General features: G+C 31.0%; 2 protein-coding genes across 2 annotated transcripts in view; one reads left to right on the top strand and one right to left on the bottom strand.

Moving 5' to 3' along the window:
• Nucleotides 1–27,239, bottom strand: part of LOC143048860 (uncharacterized) — a 107,955-nt gene that overhangs the window by 21,577 nt on the left and 59,139 nt on the right. The gene's annotated exons all lie outside the window — the stretch shown is intronic.
• LOC143048774 (uncharacterized) lies at nucleotides 9,440–17,967 on the top strand. The gene is made up of 9 exons (XM_076222648.1): nucleotides 9,440–9,458; nucleotides 9,650–9,814; nucleotides 10,229–10,360; nucleotides 11,532–11,671; nucleotides 12,319–12,405; nucleotides 14,229–14,304; nucleotides 15,435–15,575; nucleotides 16,941–16,971; nucleotides 17,829–17,967. Exons 1-9 carry the CDS (start codon nucleotides 9,440–9,442, stop codon nucleotides 17,965–17,967), a joined length of 930 nt encoding a protein of 309 aa, XP_076078763.1.

Below are 27,239 nucleotides of genomic sequence, written 5' to 3'. Positions count from 1 at the left end.
CAGACATTATTTTTCGGTGCATTGAAGACCTTTTGGTGACCTTCTGCTGTTGTCTTCTCTATGATCGGGTTGTTGTCTCTTTGACACATTCCCCATTCCCATTCTCAATTTTATTATAATGACTTTTGTGTGTATGAACAATATTCTTTGAAAATTGTTATATATTTCAATGATTTCTAACGAACTATTAACAAAACGTTTGCCTTGTATTTTTATAATCAAATACTTTTATTGTTATATCAATAAAAAAAACTAACCTCTGACAAACATAACATGTATACAATATTAAAATACAGATGTAGCAGTTCAAATTATTGTTTTGGGTCTCCCGTCCTCAGTTCTAATGACTCTTATTAAGGAAGCTGTATTTTTAATTTGACTGTGAGATGTGGGGTTTAGTATAGATATTGTAAGTTTAAGCATGTCATCTTTAACAGTGCTTTTCCTCTCCGAATTGATTTTCGTTGAGTCAAAAAATTTTTTTTTATAAAAGTTATATTTAGAGCATTTCAGAAAGAAGTGTTTTTCGTCCTCAATCTCATTACAGAATTTGCAATATCTCTGATATCTAGGAATCTTAAGATGTCTGACCTTTTCTATTAAAAGAGTGTGTTCGCTAATGATGAATTTTGTTAATAGTTTTCTGGAGGCAGAATGGATATGTTTTAGGTAATTATTGTTTCAAGTTAATCTTAATATTTTTGTATAGGAGAATTTTATTACTTTCATTTAAATCCTTTATCTTTTTTTGCCAATATATTATTGAAATTAGATTTTATTTGCTTTATAGACATCGAAAAGAATTCAGAGCATAACATTACGGAATATGATCTTCAAAATATACAATTTATTACCAATAACATGTAACAAATACATTGGTTATATATATATATATATATATATATATATATATATATATATATATATATATATATATATATATATATATATATATATTAAAAATTAAATACACAAAAAGAGTTTTAAAAGCAGCATTTAAAACTCTTTTTGTGTATTTAATTTTTAATATATAATTCTGTACACCGCTTGAAAAGAAACTTTTTTTGTATATATATATATATATATATATAAAAGTAATTTTTTGATCTTCAGTGCAAGCAGTAGCGTTTGTTTGATTTTAAAACACGAATCGATCTATACTGTTTACAATTACAATACGCAAGCTGAAACCGTACCAAGTGATTATTATTTTTGCACACGACATCAAGGCTGTCGTCCCACCTCTAACAGTAGACGGTTCTCTTGGTGGGGATATTGTGCATTCAACCGTTTATATGATAAAATATCTGTAATAAACAAAATTGTAATGTTTTGATTGTGTAAAGTTTTAATTTTTAAGGTTACGCGGGTTCGGTATTAAGCGGGACAATTGGTATGAACACATTTCGATATACGTGTAAATTATATTAAAAGAAGCTTTCAAACGCAGTGATTTTCGAGGATATTTAAAGATACAAATAAAAAAATCCTTCTTATGTTTTTGAATTAGGCTTTTAATTTCCATTCCTCATTATATATCATTGTAGAAAAAATGTATTTTATACATTTAAAGTACATGTTATTCTCTATGCTAGTTAGTTCATGAATAAAATTGCATAAATCACAAAAACACACTCGGGAAAAGCAAGAAAGTTTACTAAAAAAGTAGTGGGAACTTTACTGATTTTTTTTATCATATATATTTCTGATAGTTTTCCCGACCTATTCACCTATTTTCAAACTTGAAAAGGGACCTCTTTTAGCGGCACGAGCCTGGAACATGTACACATGACAGTTGTAAGTAATCGCTATATAAATATACAAGAGAAGATGTGGTATGATTGCGAATGAGACAACTGTCCACAAGAGACCAAAATTACACAGACATTAACAACTATATGTCACCGTACGGCCGTCAACAATGAGCAAAGCACATACCGCATAGTCAGCTATAAAATGCATTTCAAAGATACTTTAATTAGAATAAAAGGTTAACGTACTTACAAAATATGTCATCTTATAGAATGTGATTTTACAAATATATTATTTTCAAATTCGCAGTCCAAGTCAACCTAAAATCGGTTACACACATTTTTCATGCTATAAATCCATTCCACCAATATCATTTTAAACACACACTAGCTTTCCTTTTCATTAATTTAAATAATACAAATTCAGCTAAATTTTGTTTATTCCCATCAACAGAGAATTCTCACACTCATCCCAGACGTTAATAATACTCATGCACTTCAATTTTGATAAACAATTTATTGATACGGATGACAACTCTTTAAAATACGGTTACATTAGGGTTTAAAAGAATGTTAACTTGTTTTTAATTGAATTCAAAGATAGATTAAACTAATTTTTTGAAGACTCGCCTAAATGTATGTTGCATAGATGTATTTGACCCCAACAATTTTATTTAGATCATGCTGTAAATTATATTTATAAAACCATTTATTTGTAAATACCGCATAAATCAGTCTGTTCACTGTTTGAATATAGAAACTTGTCGATTTCATAATATTGAGAGATATCCGTGATTTTGTAATATGGTGTGATAAACAAGTAATTGAAGATGAATATCATTTTATTTTAGAATGTGAAAAGTATAATGAACTTCGAAAGAAATATATCAAACCATATTGTTGGAGAAAACCGTCGAATCTTAAACTTTTTAGACGATCAATGCATTTGAATGGGGGCATATATATATACAGTTGGAACTCGCCCCTCTTTTTGTGCTCGGTTGGGACCCCCCTTTTAAAGTGGTTGGGTTCTCACCAGTATCTGTTCATAATGTAAAGGAACTTACCAATTAAAGGGAAGTTTTTATTTCTGACTGAGAAGGCACGAAATTAAATGCATTCATTAATGCTAAAAATCCATTTGATCATATTCTGCTGTACTGTTATAATGGTATACTTACTTATATGATTATTTGACTAATTGTTTAAATGTAAATATATTTCACTGATGTAATTGAATATTTGTAATTATTATTTTCTGTAAGTTGTATTGCTTACGAATTAAATAAATATTATAACTTTCCTTTTTTGATTGGATGACCATGCAGTGGTGTTGCAACGCCAAAGAACTGGTAATAGAAAGCTATTTTAATTTGATACACATGACAATGAATCTTAACAAAAGGTTCTATAAATTCAATTGTGAAGAAAATCACAATACCGTGCATTAACTCAACAACCGTCCATCGACAAATATTACTCGATATTCATTGAAATGATAACAAGTAAACAGTTATTGTAAAAGCAGAGCAGTCTTAAATTCTAATAGTTTTGTCAAAAATGATTCTCAGTTTTACCGATGCAACGATATTTTATATATTTTGAGTTGAAATGGCCTAACGGTAGTCTGATCACTTCGAATGCAACACGCTTAGTCTTTGCTGAGCATTCGTAAAGTTTTTAAACTAAAATAAGATCTTTATTATTAGCTATCAAAACATATGTTATATGTAAGCTATCTATTATAAATCTACGAGGAGTTTCAAGAAAAATGGTGGGGGGGGGGGGGGGGTCATTGTAGTCTAAATTTATATATATACAAAAAATAAAAAAAGATCGAGATGTGGTATTGATTGCCAATGAGACAACTCTACAAAAGCATGAAAAGAGATAAAGTTATAGTAACTAACCCCTTTCAAGACAGACTTTGTCATTTCTGCGGCTCAAGAGACCTGTGACGAATATCATTATATCATGACATATTAAGTGTTGGATGTAGCTACAGATAGACAAACATTTTATACTGGAATATTGCTGCAAATTTTATATCAAAGGAATCGCTTTCACATTCTATACTATACTGTACTATATTAATACACACTTAATCATGTTTTTTAAAGTTCAAACTCTGAATTGAGACAGCACTATCGGTCATCTTACATAAAAATAATCTAAATTTCTACAAATGTTACAGGTAAATCGGTCCTGCAAGCTACATGCAAGTTAAATCAAGTTTTTTTTTCAACCAATGTGCATGGTATTAATTATTGTAAATATATATTTTCTCTGTTACTATGAAATGTAGTTCTAAGGTAATAAAGTTCATTCGTTCCTTAAAGTATTCTTTTTTAGATACTGATCTGTCTTATTAAGGTTAAATTCTAAATATTCTAAATTCTAATTCTAAACACAAGGACACCAATATGGGTTAAGCCAGAGAGCTTCCGAAAAGGGGAAATCCCATCTATGTTTACCTAACCAAATCACTCATTTCTGCTTAAAATATCAAAAAGAAATTTTACAGAAATTCTCTTAGATGACCTTACATTCACATTATAGCAAAAAAAATGGGAAAAAATCCAAGTAAAGGCAAAAAAAAAAAAAAAATTAAGAAAAAATATACTGAAATTAAAGGGAACTATATTTGTGAACGAAAATTGACAACGAAAATTGAAGGGGGATAATTGTGTACTAACAACACAATTCATAAACAAAAATAAGATAATCCGATCAATTATGTTGATTCAGACACTTTCCTGCTTGGTTGGATAATAAACGGCTCAGTAATTGGTGTCATTTTTTCATAAGAATTAACAAATCTATCTAAGTTCGATTTCAAATTCTACCAAAATTTAACTCTTAGATAAGCAGCGTGTAACGAATATATGCATCCATCCTGTGTGCAAATACGATGAATATGAAGGATCCTGAGTGCACATTGTATGTCCTAAGTGCACTCAGGAGGTCATTAGCGGTATTCAGACGTACCCCAAATAAAAGATTTGATTTTTTTTCAAACTTAGCGCACATGCAATGCACCACCTCTTCGGAGTCCTCCAAAAAGGTAAAATTCACCTGTATTGGTATGTCTGCTGTATGAAATTCATTGTGTATATTACACGTTCCATCTACAATATACGGAAATGACACGGCCGGGTATTGTAAAGCTATAAGCTATTGAGGGACTTTTAATGTCAAATTCATATCCCTGGGCGAAGAAATTACCGGTTTGTGAAAACACTGTGTGAACGGCTTATTCTCATTTCGCCTTAGCTGTCAAAATATATATATATAATTAATCCCAGTTTGCCTTAGTACAAATTTTCAGGTGCAAGAATTAACTAAGGCGAAATGGGAGCTTCTGTAAACAATGTAATTAAGTTAAGTTTTGTTAGTATTGCAATTAGTTGATATTTGTTATTTTGACCCATTTTGATGTCAAATTCTACCATGAAATACTTTTTAAAGGAAAGATATTTTTTGGGGTCGCACTTTTTATAGTTACTCTTCTTTTTCTGAAAGTTTATTTTCTACTCATGTGTTATATTTTGTAAATAAGGTCTTATTAGAGATTCATATTTTAATGAATAAATAAAGACAAATATCATACAAGTACAAGGCACTGATATACACATATGAATGTTCACTGTTCATTTAGTTTCCAAGTTAGAGGATATATGCTTCATCAACATACTGAATATTATTAGTTACATAGTGTACTAGTGACCTAATACGGTATATATGGGGTCAGTAAATTCCATATGGGGTGCCAGCCCTCTAAATGCTTACTTGTCCTTCTGTCTGGTGGTGGTTCCAAGTTGGCTGTGGGTATCTGCCATCTCTTCATATCACAATTATACGTTAACTTGGTGCAGGCATTAGTTTGTGGTGCGTTGGTTAAGTATTTGGTAAACGTGATTGCAGTTTTGTCTGATAGAGTACTTATCTCCTGCTTTCGAATACCATGACTTATAATAGTGTGTTACCTTGGTTTTGGTCTTTCACGCTGTCAGAATGAAAGGTTGAGCAATTTTTGTAGGTAATAAATGAAAAAAGAGAAGTCAAATTTTTTAAGAGAACAGAAAATGAGCTTTACAAACGTGTCTCTAACGATAAAAAATGTAGATTATTTAGATCATTCGAACTTGTGTAAATAATGAATATTTAGTTGTTAAGACTCATTCATATAATTGTTTTTTATTTATTTTATTTACAAATTTTATACAAACTTATGACGATTCAGACCTTGACCTTTTGTTTAAACACCTGTTTCTTGTTGAAGACTAAACATGCGCTCTTGATTCATTTATGATTTTTTGTCGTTTGGTTGCTGTCAAATTGAAATATATCCCACATCTCCTATAGTATGTGTTCCGTATGATTAAAAAAGGTAGTTATAAAGAGATAGATTATTTAAATTCCAACGATCACAAATCTAATCTAAATCCGATTTCAATTATTTCGTAACATACGTTTTTTGACAGAAATTACCTTTATCTGATTATCATAATATTCCCAGTTTAAGGAAAAAAAAAGACATTGTTTCTATATATTTTTTTACAAAGTTGCTAATGGTTTAATTATGTCGTAATTTGCTAGGTCAGTGTCGGATTCCGGGCGACATAGCGTACACTTTCCTTTAAATTTTTAGCGTTATTAATATCGTAATTTTTGTATCTTGCTATCCTTGCTAAATCTTTTACTGTATATCACAGCTAGTGAATAAGTCTAAATGTCCGTACAGTGTATAGTAAGATCTCTTTTCCACACATGGACATTTCAATAGTATAGAAAGTTCGCTATAGTGTTCCATCTTGATCTTAGTGCAGTTTCGAGAGCTTATAGTGCACCGAGGCGGTCTAGGTTATTGTTAGACGCACCGTAAAGTCCCTGTCACACCATTGCAACAACGTCCTGATAAATTGTTAAAATGCTGGGACCATGATACTAATGGTATAATATTTCCCTTTTAAATAGTAATTGTTATGAATGATAATATTTTATATGTATGCTGTCTTAGTTTTTACATAGTTATTTGGTTAATATGGTGTCTCGTAAGTCATTTTTGGACAGGATATTTTTGTTTTATAGTGTATGTATATTCTGCACGAATAATTTTTATCGCTATCATTATAAAAAACTAGACTATGTGAACCGTATGGGATCGCACACAAGACAGCTGATTGGATAAATGGGATGAATTGTTACGCCTACATAAAACTGATATCCAATCGAGTGCCAGCAGACACCTGTCAGTAAAAACAAATTGCAAGCGTGGATGGTTAGAGATTTATTTGTGTATTCGATATTTGAAAAATAAGTTACATAGTCACTATTCGTTTTCCCTTTTTTTCAGCCGGATTTCAATAACTGTTATTAAATTTCTTATTTAACAGAAAGGTATTTAAATAGAAGCGCACCACATGTAACAGAGATTTACAAGCATTTAATATAGCGACTTGTGTTTTCCGGAACGTCCTATTTTCAATAATTCACAGACTTTTGCAATAATATTAAACCTTTATTTTTTAACGAATGCTTCTAAATCTGGTATGTAAGAAAGTTATAAATGGCTTTTGGATTATAGACACAATAAAAACAAATATGGAAAATCAAACGCACAAGTCTGGCAAAAATGAACGGACAATGAATGCTATGACAATAAACAGAAAACGACAAAAGACATTCATACGGACAATGCTATGACAATAAACAGAAAACGACAAAAGACATAAATAGTACTGTTATAGTTTTTCCTTGTCTCAAGTTTACAATAACTTAAATGGAATTTATATACAAAACATGAAAAGTTAAATGATAATGCATATTATTTACAATATTAAAAAAAAGTAACATCAACAATTTAATTAAACATATTTAGATTATGTTTTCAAGTGTTAATCCCGACATCCGTAATTTTTCAGGGTATGAAAATTATCTGTAACGTCAAGTTGAGAAATTTTGCACCACGGCACTAGTCTATAATTGCATAAATATTTATATACAATCACTTGTAAACCATTTTAAAATAAAAAGTTTTTATGTTTATATTCAATGAAGAAATATTATTTGGGCAATCGGTTGATTTTAAACTCAATTCGTCGCGGTTTGCGCAGCAGTATGAATTTGAAACACTTATGTTTTTTAATATAGAAAATGTTGAATAATTAAATAGGAAGAGGTATGAATTAGAATTGATTATTTTCTTTATTTAATTAAGTGGACATGGTAGACTTTCAGTTAACATAAACCGTCTTCTTTTTAATTTTAATTTTATTCTTAAAAGGGGAGCAACCCCTGATAAACACTGGGAAAGTTTTACCCGTTTTGCATGTTTTGTGTCCAAATAAATAAAATCGGAACACGACTGAACACGGTCTGACAGCCTCTTAACGTAATTTTGTATCCATGGTCTGTTTTGGTCTGACACCGTCGTAACGGATCTTAACAGCTCGCTAGGAGATCCAGTCTGGTTAATCTTGACATGCCTTAACGGTCTGATTTACCTGATGAGACTATCGATCGTAACGGAGTCTTAACGGTCTAAAAAGTCTCGACGTTTTTCTCTAGTGGTAAATCCAGTCAACTAAGATATGATCAGACCAAAATGACCATTTCAGACTAAAATCGTGCTACTAGCGATACTTTTTTGATATTGAAAAAACATTGCTCCTATGATATTTTATGCGACTGTCGTATATATATATAAACGAGAGGTTTAGCGCAAAAAAAACAGGTTCAGTACACAATTTTCTACATTTATAAATACCCAGTAAGGAATATGACAGCTGCTGTCTATTCGACTAATATGTATTGTCATTTTATTTTGCCATTTGATTCGGGACTTTCCGTTTTGAATTCTCCTTGGAGTACAGTAAATTGTGTCGATATCTTTTTACAGGGGAGAAAGCTCTTATAAAGAACACTATTCTTGTAAAGTAACCCATCATAGAAACCAGGATTGCAATTTTATATGTTTGCTAGACGCGCGTGTCGTGTAAAAAGACAATAACATAATGTCAACATGCCAATAAAGTATGCAGTTGAGAAGCATTCAGGACCTAAACTTCCTAAAATGTTTGCGAAATACAGCTAAGGTTATCCATTCCTCAGGTAGAAAGTATTTCAAAACGTTTTGTTAACAGTTCCTTAATATTTATGACCATATTAATGATAATTCATGTCAACACAAATGTACTGACTACTGAGCTGGCGATACTTTCGGGGAATAAAAACTCAATCAGCAGTGGCATCGACTCTTTGGTTGTAAATAAACTCATCATATATACCAGGATTGAATTTTTATATTTTCGTCAGACGCGCATTTGGGTTTCAAAGGACACATTAGTGACAATCGAATCTAAAATATGTTAAAAGCCAAATTATGTTCGAAGATGAAAATCATTGAGGACCAAAAATTCTTATAAGTTTTGCCAAATACAGCTAAGGTAATCTATATCTGAAGCAGCTGTAGAATTTCAAAAAATCAAAGTTTTATAAACAATTAATTCATGACTATGATGATATCAACGATGTTTCATGTCAACACATAAGTGATAATACGGGGCTGTATGAAGTACGATGTCTGTTTCATAATATATGCAAAGTAGGTATGTCTTTCGCGAAACAAACATTAAACGCAAGACATTTGGCGGCAGAATAAAACAAATAATCTGAAAAAAATCATTATGTCTGTTCACGAAAAAGGTAAGAGCCAAATTACAGCTTCTGTCACCAATAAAAACAATCCGCCACGATACATTCATAAGTACTTATAGGGGTGTATAGCATCAACAATCGATCAATCAATCAATCAAAACTAATAAAGGTAACTTTCTGGATAAGTTTCTTGTAATATGGTAACCTAGTTTTTCTTCATTTTCATGTAAATGTTTTAGTGCCTGAAATACCAAGCAGTGTAATAACTACAGTGCAAAGTGCAACAGTCATAAAGGTGCGATGGACCAAACCAACTGTGAAACCGGGCAACACAACGTATAGGGTAAAAGCGTATGAGGTTTTGGGAGGAACATATACATATGTAAAAGACATCACAGTGAATGGTTGGTACTTATGTATTGCAATATGAAGTATACAATGAATTAATTTATGAATCAATCTTAAGGATATATAAGACTTTACTAAAATATGATAACTAGTTTGTACATTTGAAATATGAAAAGAAACCCACTTCATCATGTCGTATTCTTTTATTCCCCATTCAACTGCATTAAATGTTATCAATTTTTCTCTGAGTTTTTATATCATTGTTTTTTTTCGAACAGATGTATGCATAATTCATCCCTTAATGGGTATCCCTGTTCACAACTGTGAGTATACCAGTAATATGACAAATCAATATTTTTTTTAGAAATAAAGGTTCTCATAGATAAATCATGAAATCCATACCCATCCATGACATACATGATTATATTACGAAAAGTGTTTGATTTCTTAATGTTTTGTTTATTTTAAAGGATATGATACTGAGACTGTTGATTTCACTGGACTAGAGGAGTACTGGGACTTTACATTTACTGTAACAGCAAGTACAATCAAAGGTGCCGCTACATCACTGATGACTACAGTTATAAAGACAAACCAAGCTCGTAAGAGTTTTTTTTTTATCTTTTCATCCAATTTTTATCTTTTAAAAACGTACACAAAATATACATAGTTGTTGAATTCAATAAAAGAAGTTTATCAACTTTATGATGCGTCAATCTCACGACTGTAACATATATCTAAGACCACCAAATATTTATAAAGGTCGAAAAATAGTCCCTTGAAGTTTAAAAGTAAAGGTAGATTACCCTTCTTACCCCGGCTTACTATATTTCTAGAGCTTTTATTGGTTAACGCACGCTATGAAACAAAATCAGAAGCTCTGAATAATTAATACCCGTAGAGAAGGACGTTGCTACCCATAACCCAAGGACACACAAAGAGTGTTGCTTTTCACACTAATAATGCCATTCTTGACCCAAGATCTGACACCATTGCGTCATTAACAGAAAAGAAGAGAAAAGTGCTGGTTATAAAAGTATCTCTGATAAAAACGAAGACACACCCCTTGACCAGTATAGCCCTGGTCGTCTTAACAATGTCCTGATTTTTGTTATCCTTTATACCAAATGACCTGATATATAAATGTATGAAGCCATGATTCATTCGGGGTCTCTCTAAATAGACTTACTATGATGCCCCTTTTTGAAAGAATTTGACATTGTAAAACTTGAACATGTTGAAGACTTTAATAATTCAAATGAAGTATTTTAAACCACCCTAACAAAATGAAAACATCCACGGAAAGGGAGCCACATAGCTGTTATGATAATATCGCAAATTGACAAACTGATAATGGTACGCTTTAAGGATACAAGTCTCTTCTACTAGTTTGTCAAATAAAGTACAATTTGATATTATAATTTACTCCTTGAGAGGCGGGGCTTAAAATTTTGATTAGATTACAAAAGACACTTGTATTAGCAAAACAGACCCCAAAAAGCAGAGTATATGAATGATACGAATCACCACTACAAAAAAAGAATAGGGCACTGAATTTCTGAATCGCACATATTCATTTTTGGTTTTTCAAAGCACCATTATCTTTTTCATTGATGTGTCTGTCCAGTACATGCATTTCCATATGTTAAAACTGGTGGATTCAACCTGGTTTCAACACTGACGTATTAACCTCTCATTGATATAAAAATGACACATAATACCATTATATTCACAAAAAACATAGTAGGTAAAAGAGTGAAAAATATTTTTCAGCTCCAGGAAAAGTAACAAATTTTGAGATAATGACACCATCGAATGTGTTCACGACAATGCAAGTAACATGGGCTATACCTTTATTGAGAGAAAGAAACAGTATCATAAAAGAGTATATAATTAAACATAACATCAGTGGGGTATGTGAACATATTTTAAAGTTAAGCTTATAAATAACTGGCCTGACATTAACGTCAAAAATCACAATACTCTAATTATATATTTTAAATGAAATCATCTGTACGGTTAATGTTTCCTGAATACCTGTTATTAATAGAACCACGATCAAACAATTTGGAACTAAAATGACAAAAGTGTTTCCAAACATTCAAATAAAATGTGAATGACCGTCAAATCTTGCAAAGGTCAATTTTCCAAATCATATTTAGGTACGAAATATTGTTACTGTAAAGAAGATAGTGAAGGGGGAAATTAAAGTTTATGTTTAAGCGTAACACACTCAATACAAGGACAAGGAAACAAAGAAAAGATCAAAAGATTTAAACCAAACACAAAATACTACACATAAAACTAACAAGTAAATGATTTCATCATAGATACCTGGAAGCAACAAGAATACAAAAAAAATAACTTTGTTGATAACACATCCTCCATGAAGGGCTATATGATATTATTAAACAATTTTCATTTGTTGTGTTACTTATAACAATTAAGTTCAATTTAGACAACAAATGCTTGATTATTGATTTATACGATTATCAAGACTATTTGAATTTGTAGGTTGACATGTTGACATATAAGAAAGTATATATCGTCTTTTTTTCAGGTTACGATATTTGAAACTATTCCTGCGGAATCTGAGGTGTTACAAAAATTTTATTACATTACACCGGATAGATACTACAAAGTTGAGGTGAACGTGTTTAATGTGACTAGCATACATGTTAGAAATTCAGCTAACTATGAATAAACTCATCATAGAAACCAGGATTAAATTTTAATCCACCATTTCTAACTTAAGAAGATGCCTGTAGCAATTGTTTGATATGTTTAAATATTAAATTTTGCAATTTGAAATGTATTAGAGATATTATAAGTTATCTACGTTCGTAGATATGGATATTTTAAACCCTGAAGTACCCAAGTACACCTGAGGCGCAACCGAAGGATGTACAGGGTACTGAAGGGTGTTAAAATATCAATATCTATGGATATGAACGAAGATAACGAATGTATCCCCAGTCTTAGTCTAAATCTGACGATTTTTAGAGAAATTCGACCACAAAGTTTAACGTGAAAGTAACGTTTTTTTCATTTCTTAAATATCTTTTATTGAAACTTTGGATTTTGACATATTTTGAACGGGGTGTAGGGTACTACCTATGGTAGAACGCTACAGGTAGACAAATATAAGACGTTTTAATCTAAAAAAAAAAAAGACAGAGCAAGTGAAATGGGTCGAACTTGGCGCTATAAGTTGTGAGAGTCACATCATAGACGGTGTGACGTAAACGTGGGTCATTTTCAAATCTAGGTCAGTAGTCCCATTCTTTGACTATGTAGCAAAATAGTGATGCATTTACTAAAATGAGTGCAAATAATCGACATAATAAGATAAAATCGTTAGTGGATTAATTATCTTTTATCTAATAATACAGACACCATGGATAATCTACAGAATTCGATATTTCATAAGGAACAACATCGGAACTAAGGAAAACGCGCGTGAATTTCCGCGATGTAATGGGTAGCAATGTCCGGGGATATGGGTAAGCAACACTCGGGGGCTATGGGTTTGTAACGACGTGCGTTAACCAATTAAAATCCTAGAAATATACTAAGCCGGGGACAGATAGTTTTGTTTTGTTCTACCTTTTAAAACTATGAAATGTAAATGCAGAATTAGACAATTGATATTAGAACAATACCTAGGATTGCATAATCAAAATTAATGATTTACAAAATTTCATGGTTTTATTTACGAAGCAAGAGGTACTCTAAAGAGATCAACCAAAGGAGTAAACGACCATTTCAAAATGCAGATACAAATCCAAGGACAAAAATCAATTAAAAAATTAAACTGCACTTAAAACCAAGGCAAAAACATAGTTAAGTTTAAATGTAATTACTGTTACAAAACCCGATGAAAGGAAATAACTATTCATTAATCAAATGTGTCTGACACGCTTCGAATAGATAAACCTACTTTATGAATCCCAAAACCAAACTGATTAAAATTCAGAGATTTGCATGTACGAATCGATGAAAACGCTTACAGCTGTGTTAACAAAACAACTATTTACATGAGTGAGGTGAAACTTTGGTTGCTTTATAATTTCTTAATTAATCAACTGTGAATTACATGAATTATTAAAAAAAATTAAATGAAGTAGAGTCGATTTCACGGAATACTGATCATGAGCTGATACTACTCTCTGGAAAAACTAATAGTTCAACTGGAAAGTGATATCAACCGAGTACTAGTAATAAAACTTACGACTTAGATGAATTTCGTGCGTCCGAGGCTCTAATCAAAGCAAAAACATCAAAGTTGATATCCAAAGTATTAAAAGTTGCAGTCATTTGCATCAGTGGTGACTTCCTGCTGTAATGCAGACATGAGCGAAGTTATTGACGAGTGATAAATCGAAAAAAGTCTGTTGCATTCAATTTTTAACTCCAGTTGAGTTCTTTGTGTGATCAAATAAAGATGATAAAAATATTTTTCTTTTATAGCTGTATGCAGCGAACATACTTAATCAAAATGGAGAAAAAGTACAGAAAATCTATTTTGCGTCATCAAAAAGTAAACGTAAGCATCAGCCGATTTCATATCTCGTAAAAAAAGTCTCATCAACAAAGAGATTAGGGAGGGATAAAATGAAAAGTAGACATTTAAAATTTGCATAGTTTAGAAAAAGAGCTTTTGAAAGGCAAATTTTAGTAAGTAAACATGTTTGTTTAAATTCAAGTTTTATCTTTTTATAAATAAAATCAATATGCCTCTACCAAGTCTGGAATTTGACGGTTGTCTAACTGTGTGATGTATTTTGAAATTTTGATTTTTGTCTAATGAAGATGTCTGAATGCACTTCAAGCAAACAATTTATTTTGAACTAGTTAGGTTTACGTTAATATGCACGTGAACTTAAAAGATATAATCTTGAAGGTTAGCACAGAATTTAACGCATAAAATAAAGGGAACGCCGGACCTCATCCAAGTAACATAGTATGATACAAGGAGTTTAAATTTTTATCCAAGAAGCTGACAGGCAAGAATGTCAACCAAGAATCATAAATGTTAACTAGTTAAATCATGAACAAGATGTAGTTATTTTATATTATTATTACACCTGCATATAGCGTTTATGGTGGAAGATTTGTGTGCTGTGTTTTTATTTTCAATAAAATAACCTAGGATAGGGTGTATGAATTTAAATGATCGAAACAACCGATTAGATTTACCTTTTATTTTTGATAATATGTTTTCGTTTTATCTTTGTCATTTGTAATATTAAAGTAAATTTCAATTTTTCCGAAATCATTTTCATTCCTAAAAAAATATGCAGTTTTATCTTCTAGAAAGATCATGAAGATCCCGGATGGTAACAACTGATATTTAAAACCCACCTTGTAATATGTCAATAATTTTGAAACCCATCAATAACTGAGGACGAATCAATGTGATACAGAGGTTAGGTACTTTTCGGTCCACGTCTGAAAACTGTCGTTTCGCCAATGCAAGTACACAATGTCACTTTGATAGAACAAAGGTCCAGATTTAAGTAACAATATGTGAAAATACATATGGTCGTTTATGACAAATAAATTAATAACATAATACAAGCTAGCAAACACGAGAATCTAATGTATTTAAAGTATATTTACGCATTATGACATTTATCAACATATAAGACGTCTTATATAGTGATATGTTTGTAGCACAATTGTCAGATACAGGATATTCAATTGGAACAGTAGTGGGAGCTGCAGTTGGTGGTATTCTATGTAGTGTTCTTATCCTTGTATTGATATTTTGGTTATTCCTGAGACACAGAAAAAATAAAACTCCTAAACCGTCAAGTAAGTCTTAGCATTTTAATACTAGTTCTAGTATTCATAAAGTGATGACAAAAGTAAATACTAAACCCTATCCAAAACGGAAAGTCCCTAATCAAATGGCAAACTCAAAAGATAAAACACACCAATCAAATGGACTTTAACTGTCATATTCCTGAAAACAGGTATTTTAAAAAGTAGAAAATGGTGGATTGAACCTGGTTTTATAGCACTTAACCTCTCACTTTTATGGCAGTCGCATCAAATTCCGTTATTTTCACAAAGATGCGTGAACAAAACAGACATATTCGGTAAAATAGTCAAAATAATATTATAGCAGTCATCACTGTGTAACAATCTCAAGACAAAGAAACATATACAATTTTTTTTTTTTAAAACCGCATCTATCAAATAAAAAAAAAAAACCACATTCCTTGTTTCGCATATTCAGCGTCAGAAATTGCAAACGTCACAAAGAAGACAGTTTGTCATTCAATGTCAATCCAAAAATATTATAATAACACATGGAGACTGGTGTTATGCCGGGCTATAAGATGAGACAGTATGTATACACACAAACCAAACCAATCACTCTTTAATCCACACTGAGTCTTTTACATGTTTCATTAAACAAGTTTCCAAACCCTGAATCGCTGGTCGGAAAACATGTGAAAAGAGCGATGAACAAAAGGCAATCATCATCTTGAAAGTAAACTATCTAAAAGACAACAATATGAGTTAAAAGACTTAAAAAATAGCTCATTCTCTATTGATCTTGATCAATTTCATCAAATAAACATGCAATACAAACCAGCCAAAAATAGCGTATTTCTACATTATTTGGCTTGGTCTTTTAAACATTTTTTTTTCAAGCTTCACTGATGAGTCTTTTGTAGACGAAACGCTCGTCTAGCGTAAATAGATTTTTTTTTATCCTGCATGGTATCTACGATGAGTTTATTAGAGTACAAGCAAACTCATTATTCTTGCAGTGAATAAAATTAAAATAAAAACATCTGCTGGTATCACTCCATGCTTTTTAACATTTGATTATCAGTTGCTGTATTTCCAAAAAAAAACCAACAATACCGTATATAAATCGAAACTATAAACATGATAAACACTACTTGTTCATAACCGAAAGTGTAAAGCAACATGAAACCGATAAATGAAAACACTTTTTATGTATGTTTTGCGTCTACCTATAATTTTGCGTTATCAGAGAAATGACACATCAAGGCTTCCGATTATTTAAAGATTAAAATAAATAAAAATGAAAGTAAAAAAAAATCAGTTATCGTTATTGGTTCTGATTTATGATCGATTTAAATGAGTCGTAGGTGTATTTTCTGGAAGAAGAAAAATCATTTTCGACATTGTTTTTTGCAGGATCTAAACATGAACGTGAAGAATCAAAAATGTAAGTAGAAAGTCTATACTTGTCTCAGCAAATAAATTCCAATAAACCTTAGTACAACACAAGGTACTTAAGGATGTACTTAGATGAGGTTTTGGAATTTGTGTCAAATGTTCGAAATCCTTGGTGTTTTTCCATACAATGCAATGTAAAATATTTTGCCCCATAACACCCATTTATTTTTTCATATAAGACTTGATAGCTCATGAAAGGTCATTTACCAAAATTTTAGAAGATTCTTGATTTTCTTTCTTTGTTTTGACTCCCAAATAATACAAATGCAAATCTAGGGTAAAAGTCCGAGTCAGCCTTTTCCCGACATATTTTAAATTTCAAATATCTCGAAAAGGAGGTCCATGACCTATCAATATTTTTAGCTTATCTTTATCATTAATTGATGCTCTACCAGCTTATAGTATCAATTTTAATTTCTTAATTTCTAATTTTTTACCTAACCTCACCTAAGTACATCCTTAAGTTGCATATTTGAAAAATGTCAGTCGGTCACGAAATTCCGTTTTATGTCGATCTCTCGGCTGTCAACCCCACTAAAATTTGTTATATCGTAAATCTTTTTTTTTTCTTCTACACAATGGTGTATAACATGCCTACTTTTGTCACCGGAATCATCCAAAGCAATCCTACCCAAATATATCAATGTTAATATTATGCCGAATTAGAAATATTCGCTTGGCAGTACTTGAAAGTGCTTGAAATCTTTTTTTCTACTGATGCCTTGTTGTTTCATTGACATTTTAAAACATGTTGATTTTCAGTACAACAGATATATTTATAACCACAATAAATCATGACCTAATAAAGTTATATATCCACAACCTTGAATAATATTATCTTTTCAGTGGAGACCAGTATGAAGACATAGGAATGGACAATGTATCATCTTACCAAGAACTTGGAGTAAAAGACAGTCCAAATGTATATGAACAAATTGGCCGAGTACATACCATAGACAAACATTATGAAAATATGATACCTTAAAAGTATTTAAACATCTTTTGCTTGATAAATATCTATTGTACCATCTTGCAGTATGCATGTTCAAACAGAATCACCCTGGTCATGCAATAACAATCTCTGACAATAACTGCAGTTATCATAACTATTCAATTTATTAAACATATTTAACTACCATTTGGATTTTATACTAAAAAACATTTCATGAAGAACCTTAATACACGATACACTCTGCATATAAATATACAACCACACATTATTGGAAACTTCGATAAAACTATAGCGATCAACAAATAATATACCACCTCCGGACTGAATATAAAAAAAGTCTCTTGTAAACGACTCGCGTTTTTAACTCCAGACGCAATTTTTCTCATCAGTACTGATGAAATAGCCAATTTAGATTCAAATGATCCTAATTAATGTTTACACAAAATCTGTCATTGATGGTTTATGGTTTATAGGACAGTTTTGTTCAATTTTTGCATCGCTTTTTAATTGTGCTGACAGACGGTTATTGCTGGTTCATTAACGTATACTCATTTTACTATTTCATTGTGCCTTTTTTTACTTAACCGACAGTATAATCTGAGAAAAAGTGGTAGCGGTTGTTCTGTTATGTTGGATGTAATTGCTCAGTGAAATTGTAGACATTATATCAGATACCTCGTGTAGGAAGAATGTCCCATTCTCTGTGAATTTCTTGCTGAAGTCATTAAACAATCTGATTTTACTAACTAATTTTTTTTAGATTAAAATATCCCAACTAGTGTTACCCCTAAAATTTAGACTTAATCGTAAATTCCTGGTATGAGAAAAAAACCTATCTACAGTATACAAAAGAAGATGTGGTATGATTACCAATGAGACAACACTCCAAAAGAGACTAAATGACACATAAATTAATCATCGTACGGCCTTCGACAATAAGTAAAGCTCATCCGCTTAGTCGGCGATAAAAGGCCCCTAAATGACAAATGCATGTATTGCTAACATGATATCGTTCAAATAATGCATAAATTAAACCAATAGTTTAAGAATTAAATGTATGTTTGCATATGCATTGCATGAAATACGCATAAAATAATTACAACTGGAAAATAATCGATTTCAGTCAAAAGTCAATTTAGATTTCGGACGGCCATGCATGTATTAGCGCTCAAAGACGTGAGACGTTCTGGCGTGTAAAAATGGACACGTATTGGCGAATAAGTATTAGCGGACACGTTTGGGGAAAATGAATATTACGGACACGTTTGTGGAGAACAGACACGTTTGGGGGAATCGGACACGTTTTTGGGGAAGGACACGTTTGGGTGGAAGGACACGCTTGGGAGTGTAACATACATACTGTTTTTTTCGATAAAATGCCATTAATGTGGAATAAAGACAATTCTATTTATTAAACATTCATGTTTTACAAGTAAAATAGTACATATTTACAGTTTTATATCAGCACAGACCTTTTTTCACCTTTCCTTTCCCCCTTTCTTTTTTATTTAAACGCGTCTAATTTTCCCCAAAAAAGTAAATGATATTAGTATCATATTTCTATCATGTGTTGAAAACCAAGGGTTCACAAGTAGCTGCAACATATTGCTTGCATTGTAAAACACCAATGAAAATTAGAATCGAAATCAAATGGCAAAATCAAACGCTGAAACTCATTAAATGAATGGATAACAACTGTCACTTTTCTGACATCTTTTGCATTTTTTAATGATAAAGATTGTGGATTGAACCTAGTGTTATAGCTTGTTAAACCTCTCACTTGTATGACAGTTGCACTAAAGTCCGTTATATTGACAACGATGTGTGAACAACACAAACAACCATAATAGGTAAAAAAAACGTCTTAAATAGGGGTACATCAGTCAACATTGTGTTGTAATCTTATTCACAATCATTACCATAAAGCATCATAAAACAATGTATGGTAATTATATGGATAATAAGGGAAGTGAAAGGAAGACACTAAAATATATGTTTTTCTTATCGGCTCTTAATTATTCAATCATATGGGTAATTCAGTAAGAATATATGTCAAGTCACCGAATTTTAATATAATTTTGTATTTGTGTTATATGTTGAATAAACTACATGCATGACTTGTTCTTATCCGTTATTTGAATTGTCTTAATCACTTAAAAAGGATGAAGCATAAGGTAAAACAAATACTGTAAACATTGTAAGGCCCCAAACAGGACAGATAACAGGCATAAATAAACCAAATATGTTTTCAATTAATTCTTTCGATTATTTTTAAAATTTGAATCTTTTGTTGATTTAGATAAGGTAAAAAAAAAAGAATCGTTGTCCTTCTTGGTTTATTATTTTATATATTTCGTAATACTAAATGAATTTGGCTTAGGTTTACATTGATAAGACTTTATCTTGGCAAACAAGTTCCTCCACTAAACATATAAATGGAGGATAATATTCTTTTTATTATTGTTGATATATACAGAAAAAAAGGAGAAAGATAAATAACACATTTAGCAAATTACAAACAAAACGAGAAAAAGAAAAAAGCAAATCTGCATAGCTCTATGAAAAATCCAATCGGAAAGTCACATATCAAATTACAAAACCAAATGCTAGATTACATACAATAAATTGACAACATATTCCTAAATTAGTACAGACATTTCCTGGTGTAGAAAACAAAGGTTTAATAACTAGCAAAACCTCCTGTATGAATAACCAACACGCTATTGTCTTCAAACAATTGCAAATTGTATATATTACAACAGATAAAGTTGATATAACGATATGTATTATGATAACTAACGAGAGAAGTATACACCATTTTGCTCGCACCTTATAGTTTATGGATAAATAAATCAATTAATGTATCAGCCTGTTTGTGTGTGGTATTATTTGCATTGTATTTCGAGAAATGACAGTATGATTAATTTTTGCGATCAAAAAGAGATTTTGCCTCCCAATTATAGCAAGGAAATTACCCACAAGCAGGCCATGAATAGTGTCTCAGTACTTTTAATTTAATATCTTATGCCATGTGATTATAAACTTTCCGATTAGATTTTCCTCTAAATTCAGTATTTTTGTTATTTTTACTTTTTTGATATGTGAGGTCTACGTTTATTCTTTATACACGGGTTTGAACTGAATGGATTTAAATATTTTTCAGATTTAATCTCGGGATAAATATATAAATTTTAAAATAGAAAAAAGAGGACAATTTAAAAATTATTATGACCACTTCTAAATACGCTCGGTTTGTATAGAACATTATTGATTTAAAATTGAAAATATACTTTTTAAACTAAAAATTTATGTCTTTGACACGGAAAGATAATTATATAAATCATCACATATTTCAGTTAAGAGAATTGTCACGTAAAGTACACATAGTTAAAGTTTGATTATCAACATTCATAGTTCAACGAATTATTTTATTAATTCATCTTAAAAATTTTAAATAACCATTAATTCATAGCATTTTGCTTTTTGTGCAGTCCTCTTGTTGATAAGACATACTTTCGATTTTTATAATGTTAAGTTGGAGTTTATTTTAGTATCTTTTTTGGTTGTATTCACCTTTTTCTCTATTAACTGATTTTCAAAACAGAACTATATGTTCATGTCCAAGCTTTCTGATTTACATTTTCTTATGACTTTAACCGCGCATAAGTAACGCTATGCTTTAGTGTTCCATATGTAAGGTCACAACCTTAGTTACTTTGTTATGTGTTCTTGTATAGATTTTGATACACGTTGCACATGTTATATTTGTTGTCTTGTAAATGTCCAAGTTTTTACATTGGCGAAGACATGGAAGAGGATAAAACAAATGGCTGAAAGAAATATAGTTGAGACAGAAAACAGAAACTTGAGAACTTTAACGTTCACACCGTCAGAGGATCATCTAACCACGGGAAGTCAGTGAGAGGAATTGCCAGAAAGAATAGACAGAGAATTTCGATATTTTCGAACTTCAGAATCTTAGGACAAAAATGACACAATGACTTGTTGCGTAAAAAAAAAGATTAGAGTAAAGTACTAATAAAAAAGACGATGAACAGAAAGTAGAAACTTATCCTGAAAATAGTTATCAAAGGTACCAGGCTTATGATTTAATACGCGCGTTTCGTCTACAATAGACTCTTGAGTGACGTTCAGATCCAAATTATTATAAGGCCAAACAATTACAAAATTGAGGAGTATTGAGAACCTAAAATCCTAGGAATACAAATAAACCGATAAAGTATATTTTCAGGATATTCAATCCCTATTCAGAGACACACAGCCCTGTATATGCAAACAAGGATTTATTTCTTGCAGTAAACTTCGTTAATTGGAGAACGGGGTTTAATATAATTAAAGAAAACAAATATGCAATTGATAAATAAATATATACAGCATACAAGAATGCAATCAATCAATCAGTCAACATACCTAACTACAATTCACATCAATAAATCGATATGAAGAACTTTTCCTAAGACTTTATGCCAACGTTTCGTTTAATCAACCATCCAATAATAATTTAAGAAAAGGTGGATGAACAATGCTTTTTATATTTATTTGGTGCAATGGTAGAAGACCCAATAATATGTCGAGTAAACGAATTATTAGTACTAGTAATTGCTTTTGAAATGATCATTTGTTTAAAGTCCCGAATCGTAAAAGCAACGTTAAATATGTACCTAGCATGTGTATTTTAATGTTGAGAATGCACTGATTCATAATACAGGTGTTACTTCCTTGTTCACTAACAAATCATGCAAAATGTCTAGTAATTTCTTTTTGTGTAAGGTAAGTTCACATATGCTCTACCGATTTTCATAACAACATTCCGTCGATTGAAATTGTACGAAGGCTCACGTAATAAATTATATATATTGTAAATGTTTTAACAAGATCTCTGACAACATATGTTAACCTTCATTTAATGATTTTCTTTTGTAAGTTTCTTGAGTTGAAGAGATATAAATTGTTTAAAAAAACTTAATAACAATATTAATATGTAGTACAACATACATTTATTGTGGGAACTTTTAGAATCCAAGGCGAGCTTGTATCCTAAAATTAGAATAATATTATCTATGAAAATAAACAAGCGAATTTTTTTTTTTTTATGAAAGGACCTAACATAAAACATGTAAAAGAAAATAAAGAATAGAGTGTAACAATATTTCTTAAATTATACTGTATGTGTGTTCCTCTTCAATATTCATAAGTATCGAAAGCGGTAAATATTGAGTAGATAGCAATGTTTCTATACCAAGATGTTTTGTCTTTTAAAGGTGACACTAGTTTTAATCATATCATATAAAAACATTTATATAAATCATATAAAAGAGTGGTTTTTTGTTTCTTTTAATGTCACATATCATATCAACCCTAAACACTAATGATTCCTCGAGTAGAGCTGTTGGAATTTTATTGATGTCGGGGGTTGATACTGTTGTGATATTGAAAAAGGTCAAATTATGTTCTCTTTATTTTATCTAATATACATATAACCTTCTTTACCAAATGTAAACAAAGCCTTTTAACTTTTGTTTATAATTTGGGTGGGTAACCGCACACATTTTTAAAACAAAATACCCTAATAATGATTTTGGCTAAGTTTGATTAAATTTGGCTCTGTATTTTCAGAGGAGAAGATTTTTGTTGAAGATTACAAAAATTTACGAAAAATTTGTAAAAATGACTATAAAGGGCAATAACTCCTTAAGAGGTCAACTTACCATTTTGGTCATGTTGATTTTGTAGATCTTACTTTGCTGAACATTATTGCCGATGACACTTCATCTCTATCTGTAGTAATATTCAAGGTAATAACCAGTAACGTCAAAATTTTATTAAAATTATCAATTCAGGGGCAGAAACAACTGGTTGCTTAATGCTTTGGTTTCAGAGTTATAAGCCAACTCTACATTTTACCTCTATGTTCTATTGTTAGCTATATCGGCCATCTTGGTTGGTTGATCGGGCCACCTGACATATTTTTTAAACAAGATACTCCAATGATGATTGTGGCCAAGTTCGGTTGAATACTGCCAAGTAGTTTCAGAGGAGAAGATTTTTGTAAACGTTAACGACGACGGACGACAGACGACGCACGACGGACGCCATGCGACAGACGACGGACGACGGACGCCAAGTGATGAGAAAATCTAACTTGCCCCTTTGGGCCAAGTGCGCTCAGAATTAAACAGTACTTACTGCCTTGAAACGATGACAAAGAATTAGAACTGAGTGTTGATGAACTAAAAATTAATATTCCGTATGCAAACAAACCTACCACAAACAGTCAATTGTTTAAAGACCAAACAGCCTATTGTTTATGCGCATCAACTAACGCAACTTGGTAGTGACATAAAAGCTCTATGACGTTGTTTATAGCAATGAAAAAACGTCAAATTATAACGTCCTATTTCGCGTTTTTCACGGATTCCAACATGGTGTACGCTTAAAAATACGTCTCCCAAGTAAAGAGGAATTAAGCGTCGAGCTGATATCTTGTGGAAATTTAACTCAAATGGACACAAAAGATACCACACTATACTTTTAGTTACACAGTGTGCAATTGCCCTAATACGAGAATTTATCGGTCCAATAAAATTCATATCGGATGAGGCGGTAAGTTCCGTATTAGGACAATTGAACACTGTGTAACGAATTTATCCTGATTTTGTTATAATACATATAATTATATTTAAATTCAATATAAGGACAATATCAACCAAATATATTTTAGATATTTAATCTAAAACTGTGAAAAACTAAAAATATTAGGGCTATAAAGCAACTTAATTTTTAAAAATTTTTTATTAGGTCAATGGTATAAGGGAGATAATCCCAATTGACGTAATACATAAGGGAGTTAATTCCTATTGACGTAATAAAAAATTGTACTGAAATTTATTAGAACAATATCAGCCAATCAAATTGCGAGAAATTACTGTAAATCAGGATAATAGTATTTATCTTCGTTCTAATAAAGACAATAAAATATAGCTTTTGATTGTGTACAGGTTACCGGGGTTATTAGATAGGTGAAAGTTATTTTTATGTCCAATTTATGTTTTCTGGTCTGTGCGGCCGTTCTTTCGTTCGTCCGTCTGTCCTGCTTCAGGTTAAAGTTTTTGGTCAATGTAGTTTTTGATGAAGTTGAAGTCCTATCAACTTAAAACTCAATACACATGTTTCCTATGATTTGATCCTTCAAATTTTAATGTCAATTTAAAAAAAAATTTAAAAATTGAATATTCAGAAAAAAAATTATTCCTAGAAGTTTTGACATACTGGCAACGTATGCATGTAACTAATGTCTGGATGATTCTCGTAAAATAATGTCCGATCTTGCAATGAAGTTAAAATTTATTTATACAGCTTATTTGACGAAATCTTATAATTATGACAAAGGGTCATTGTCGTTTGTCATTTGTTTCATTTCAATTTGTCTTAAGAAGAAATGATAAACATTTCGCCTGATCTCACTGAAGCTTACAGCTAATTTCCTACTGTATGTAGATCATCACTTTAGTTAGTTGCTTGCTTTGTTGGTATATTTTGTTAATGTCCAATTGAATTATCATATATACAGGTTTACATACCTATATATGAAGATGTCAATCTTAATTACAAAGCTTGAATAAACATTTATACAAACAAAGCAAGGAAGCTAACCAAAGTTTTACCCTACATGCATTAGGAAATTAGCTGTAAGGCAAAACATATAAAATAGTTGTAAATTTAACTTATGACAAAAACAATTGCTCCAAGAATAATATCCAACATAAAATATCTCCCTTTTATTTAGCTAAAACTATGACTGGAAAGATTGAAAACAAATTTCGATTTTCAATTCCGGCAACAACCATGTCTTTTTTTAAAATTCTTAAAATTTACAAAATTAGCAATTTAGTATAATATTTGATCCTGTTGGAGAAATCTAACATTGTAGTTTTCAACAGAAAATGATTTCTAAATCAATTTTTTAATTAAAAACTTTTTGTATTTTATATTTAATGTCTCGTTTATTCAAAACATCGTCATGTGAGGTAGTAATAACAGGGATTGTATTTAATTCATATATTATACCTATAATTTTAATTTCCTTATATCTTAAATATTCAGAAATAATGACTTTACAAACTAGATGGAATAATTTCTATACGTTCGTATTAGTCGGGAAATATAATGGTATAAAGAAGTCCGTCCATGCTTTTGTGTGTCCGTCTGTCAACAGTAGCAAATGAGTTCGTTACGGTAAACTTCTGAAATTGACGCGAAAAAAACACACACATATAATAGTCTGATATAGTCAAATACTCTGTACATAGTTAGCCAGTGCCATCTTTCATTTGTTTTCAATAATTTTGCTAATGAGGGACAGAGGACAAAAACAGACTTTCCTAACAAAAGCGGCGAGAAAGGTTATTTAAAACAATTTTCCATTCCGACGGATGGGGTTTCTGAAGGTTAATATTGTGCGGCAACAACATCATAAAATCTAATACTGACACATGCATTTAATCTCTTGTATTACCGGATAATAAAGTAGGTGATTATAGTTGTTATTCTTGGAAATTTAAATGTGGGTTTCAAACGTCTAATTTGCGAATTTTTTTTCAAATAGTGAGCCAGCAAGGGAAGTTTGTACTATGACGTCAGATGCGTTGTTCTGAAGAAAGACAACTCTTTTCTTCAAAACGAACAAGAAAAAAACATGTAAATTGCTCATAACTTTTTTGAAAGGTCGGTGACATACACTTTTTTTTACTTTATTTTGAAGAGTACACGTGGTACTTTCCTTCTTGAAATTATTATAAAGAAATCACTGGTAGATATTTTTTGATACTGGAAATGTTTTTCATTTTTACGTTTTATTTTTGGCGGGAATGAAATAAATCATATTTTTAAAGATCAAAACAACATGAGGTTTAAACTCTTGAACATGTATTTGATAGATACAAATCTACTGTTTAATGTAAAACAAGAATTATGCTTGTAGCTTTGATATAAAGGATTTTTTGGAGAGTTTATATAACAAGCAAACATTATGTCAATATTCGGGAAAACACGAAACTGAGGTTGCTATAGCGACAAAAATAAGTCGGTGACCCCAAATTTTTTTCATCATTTTTTGTTCTTCAAATCATGAAATACCTTCACACAAAATTTTAAGGAAAAATCACTGGTAGAAATAAATAGGCTGTTTGGTCTTTAATGGCTTTGACTGGTAAATATACCGTTTTTTCATTATATCATGTTGGTTTCGAATTAACCAATAATTTTTTAAGAAAGTTCACGTTACA

Source organism: Mytilus galloprovincialis, chromosome 10, assembly GCF_965363235.1.
Source record: "Mytilus galloprovincialis chromosome 10, xbMytGall1.hap1.1, whole genome shotgun sequence".
Taxonomy (NCBI): Eukaryota; Metazoa; Mollusca; class Bivalvia; order Mytilida; family Mytilidae; genus Mytilus; species Mytilus galloprovincialis.
This window is presented reverse-complemented; position numbering and strand designations above follow the sequence as displayed.

What these genes read in the sequence shown, in the direction of transcription:
- LOC143048774 (XM_076222648.1), top strand. An exon ending in TAAAACTCCTAAACCGTCAA is followed by an intron (nt 15,576 to 16,940) that starts GTAAGTCTTAGC and finishes TGTTTTTTGCAG; the next exon opens with GATCTAAACATGAACGTGAA. An exon ending in GAACGTGAAGAATCAAAAAT is followed by an intron (nt 16,972 to 17,828) that starts GTAAGTAGAAAG and finishes TTATCTTTTCAG; the next exon opens with TGGAGACCAGTATGAAGACA.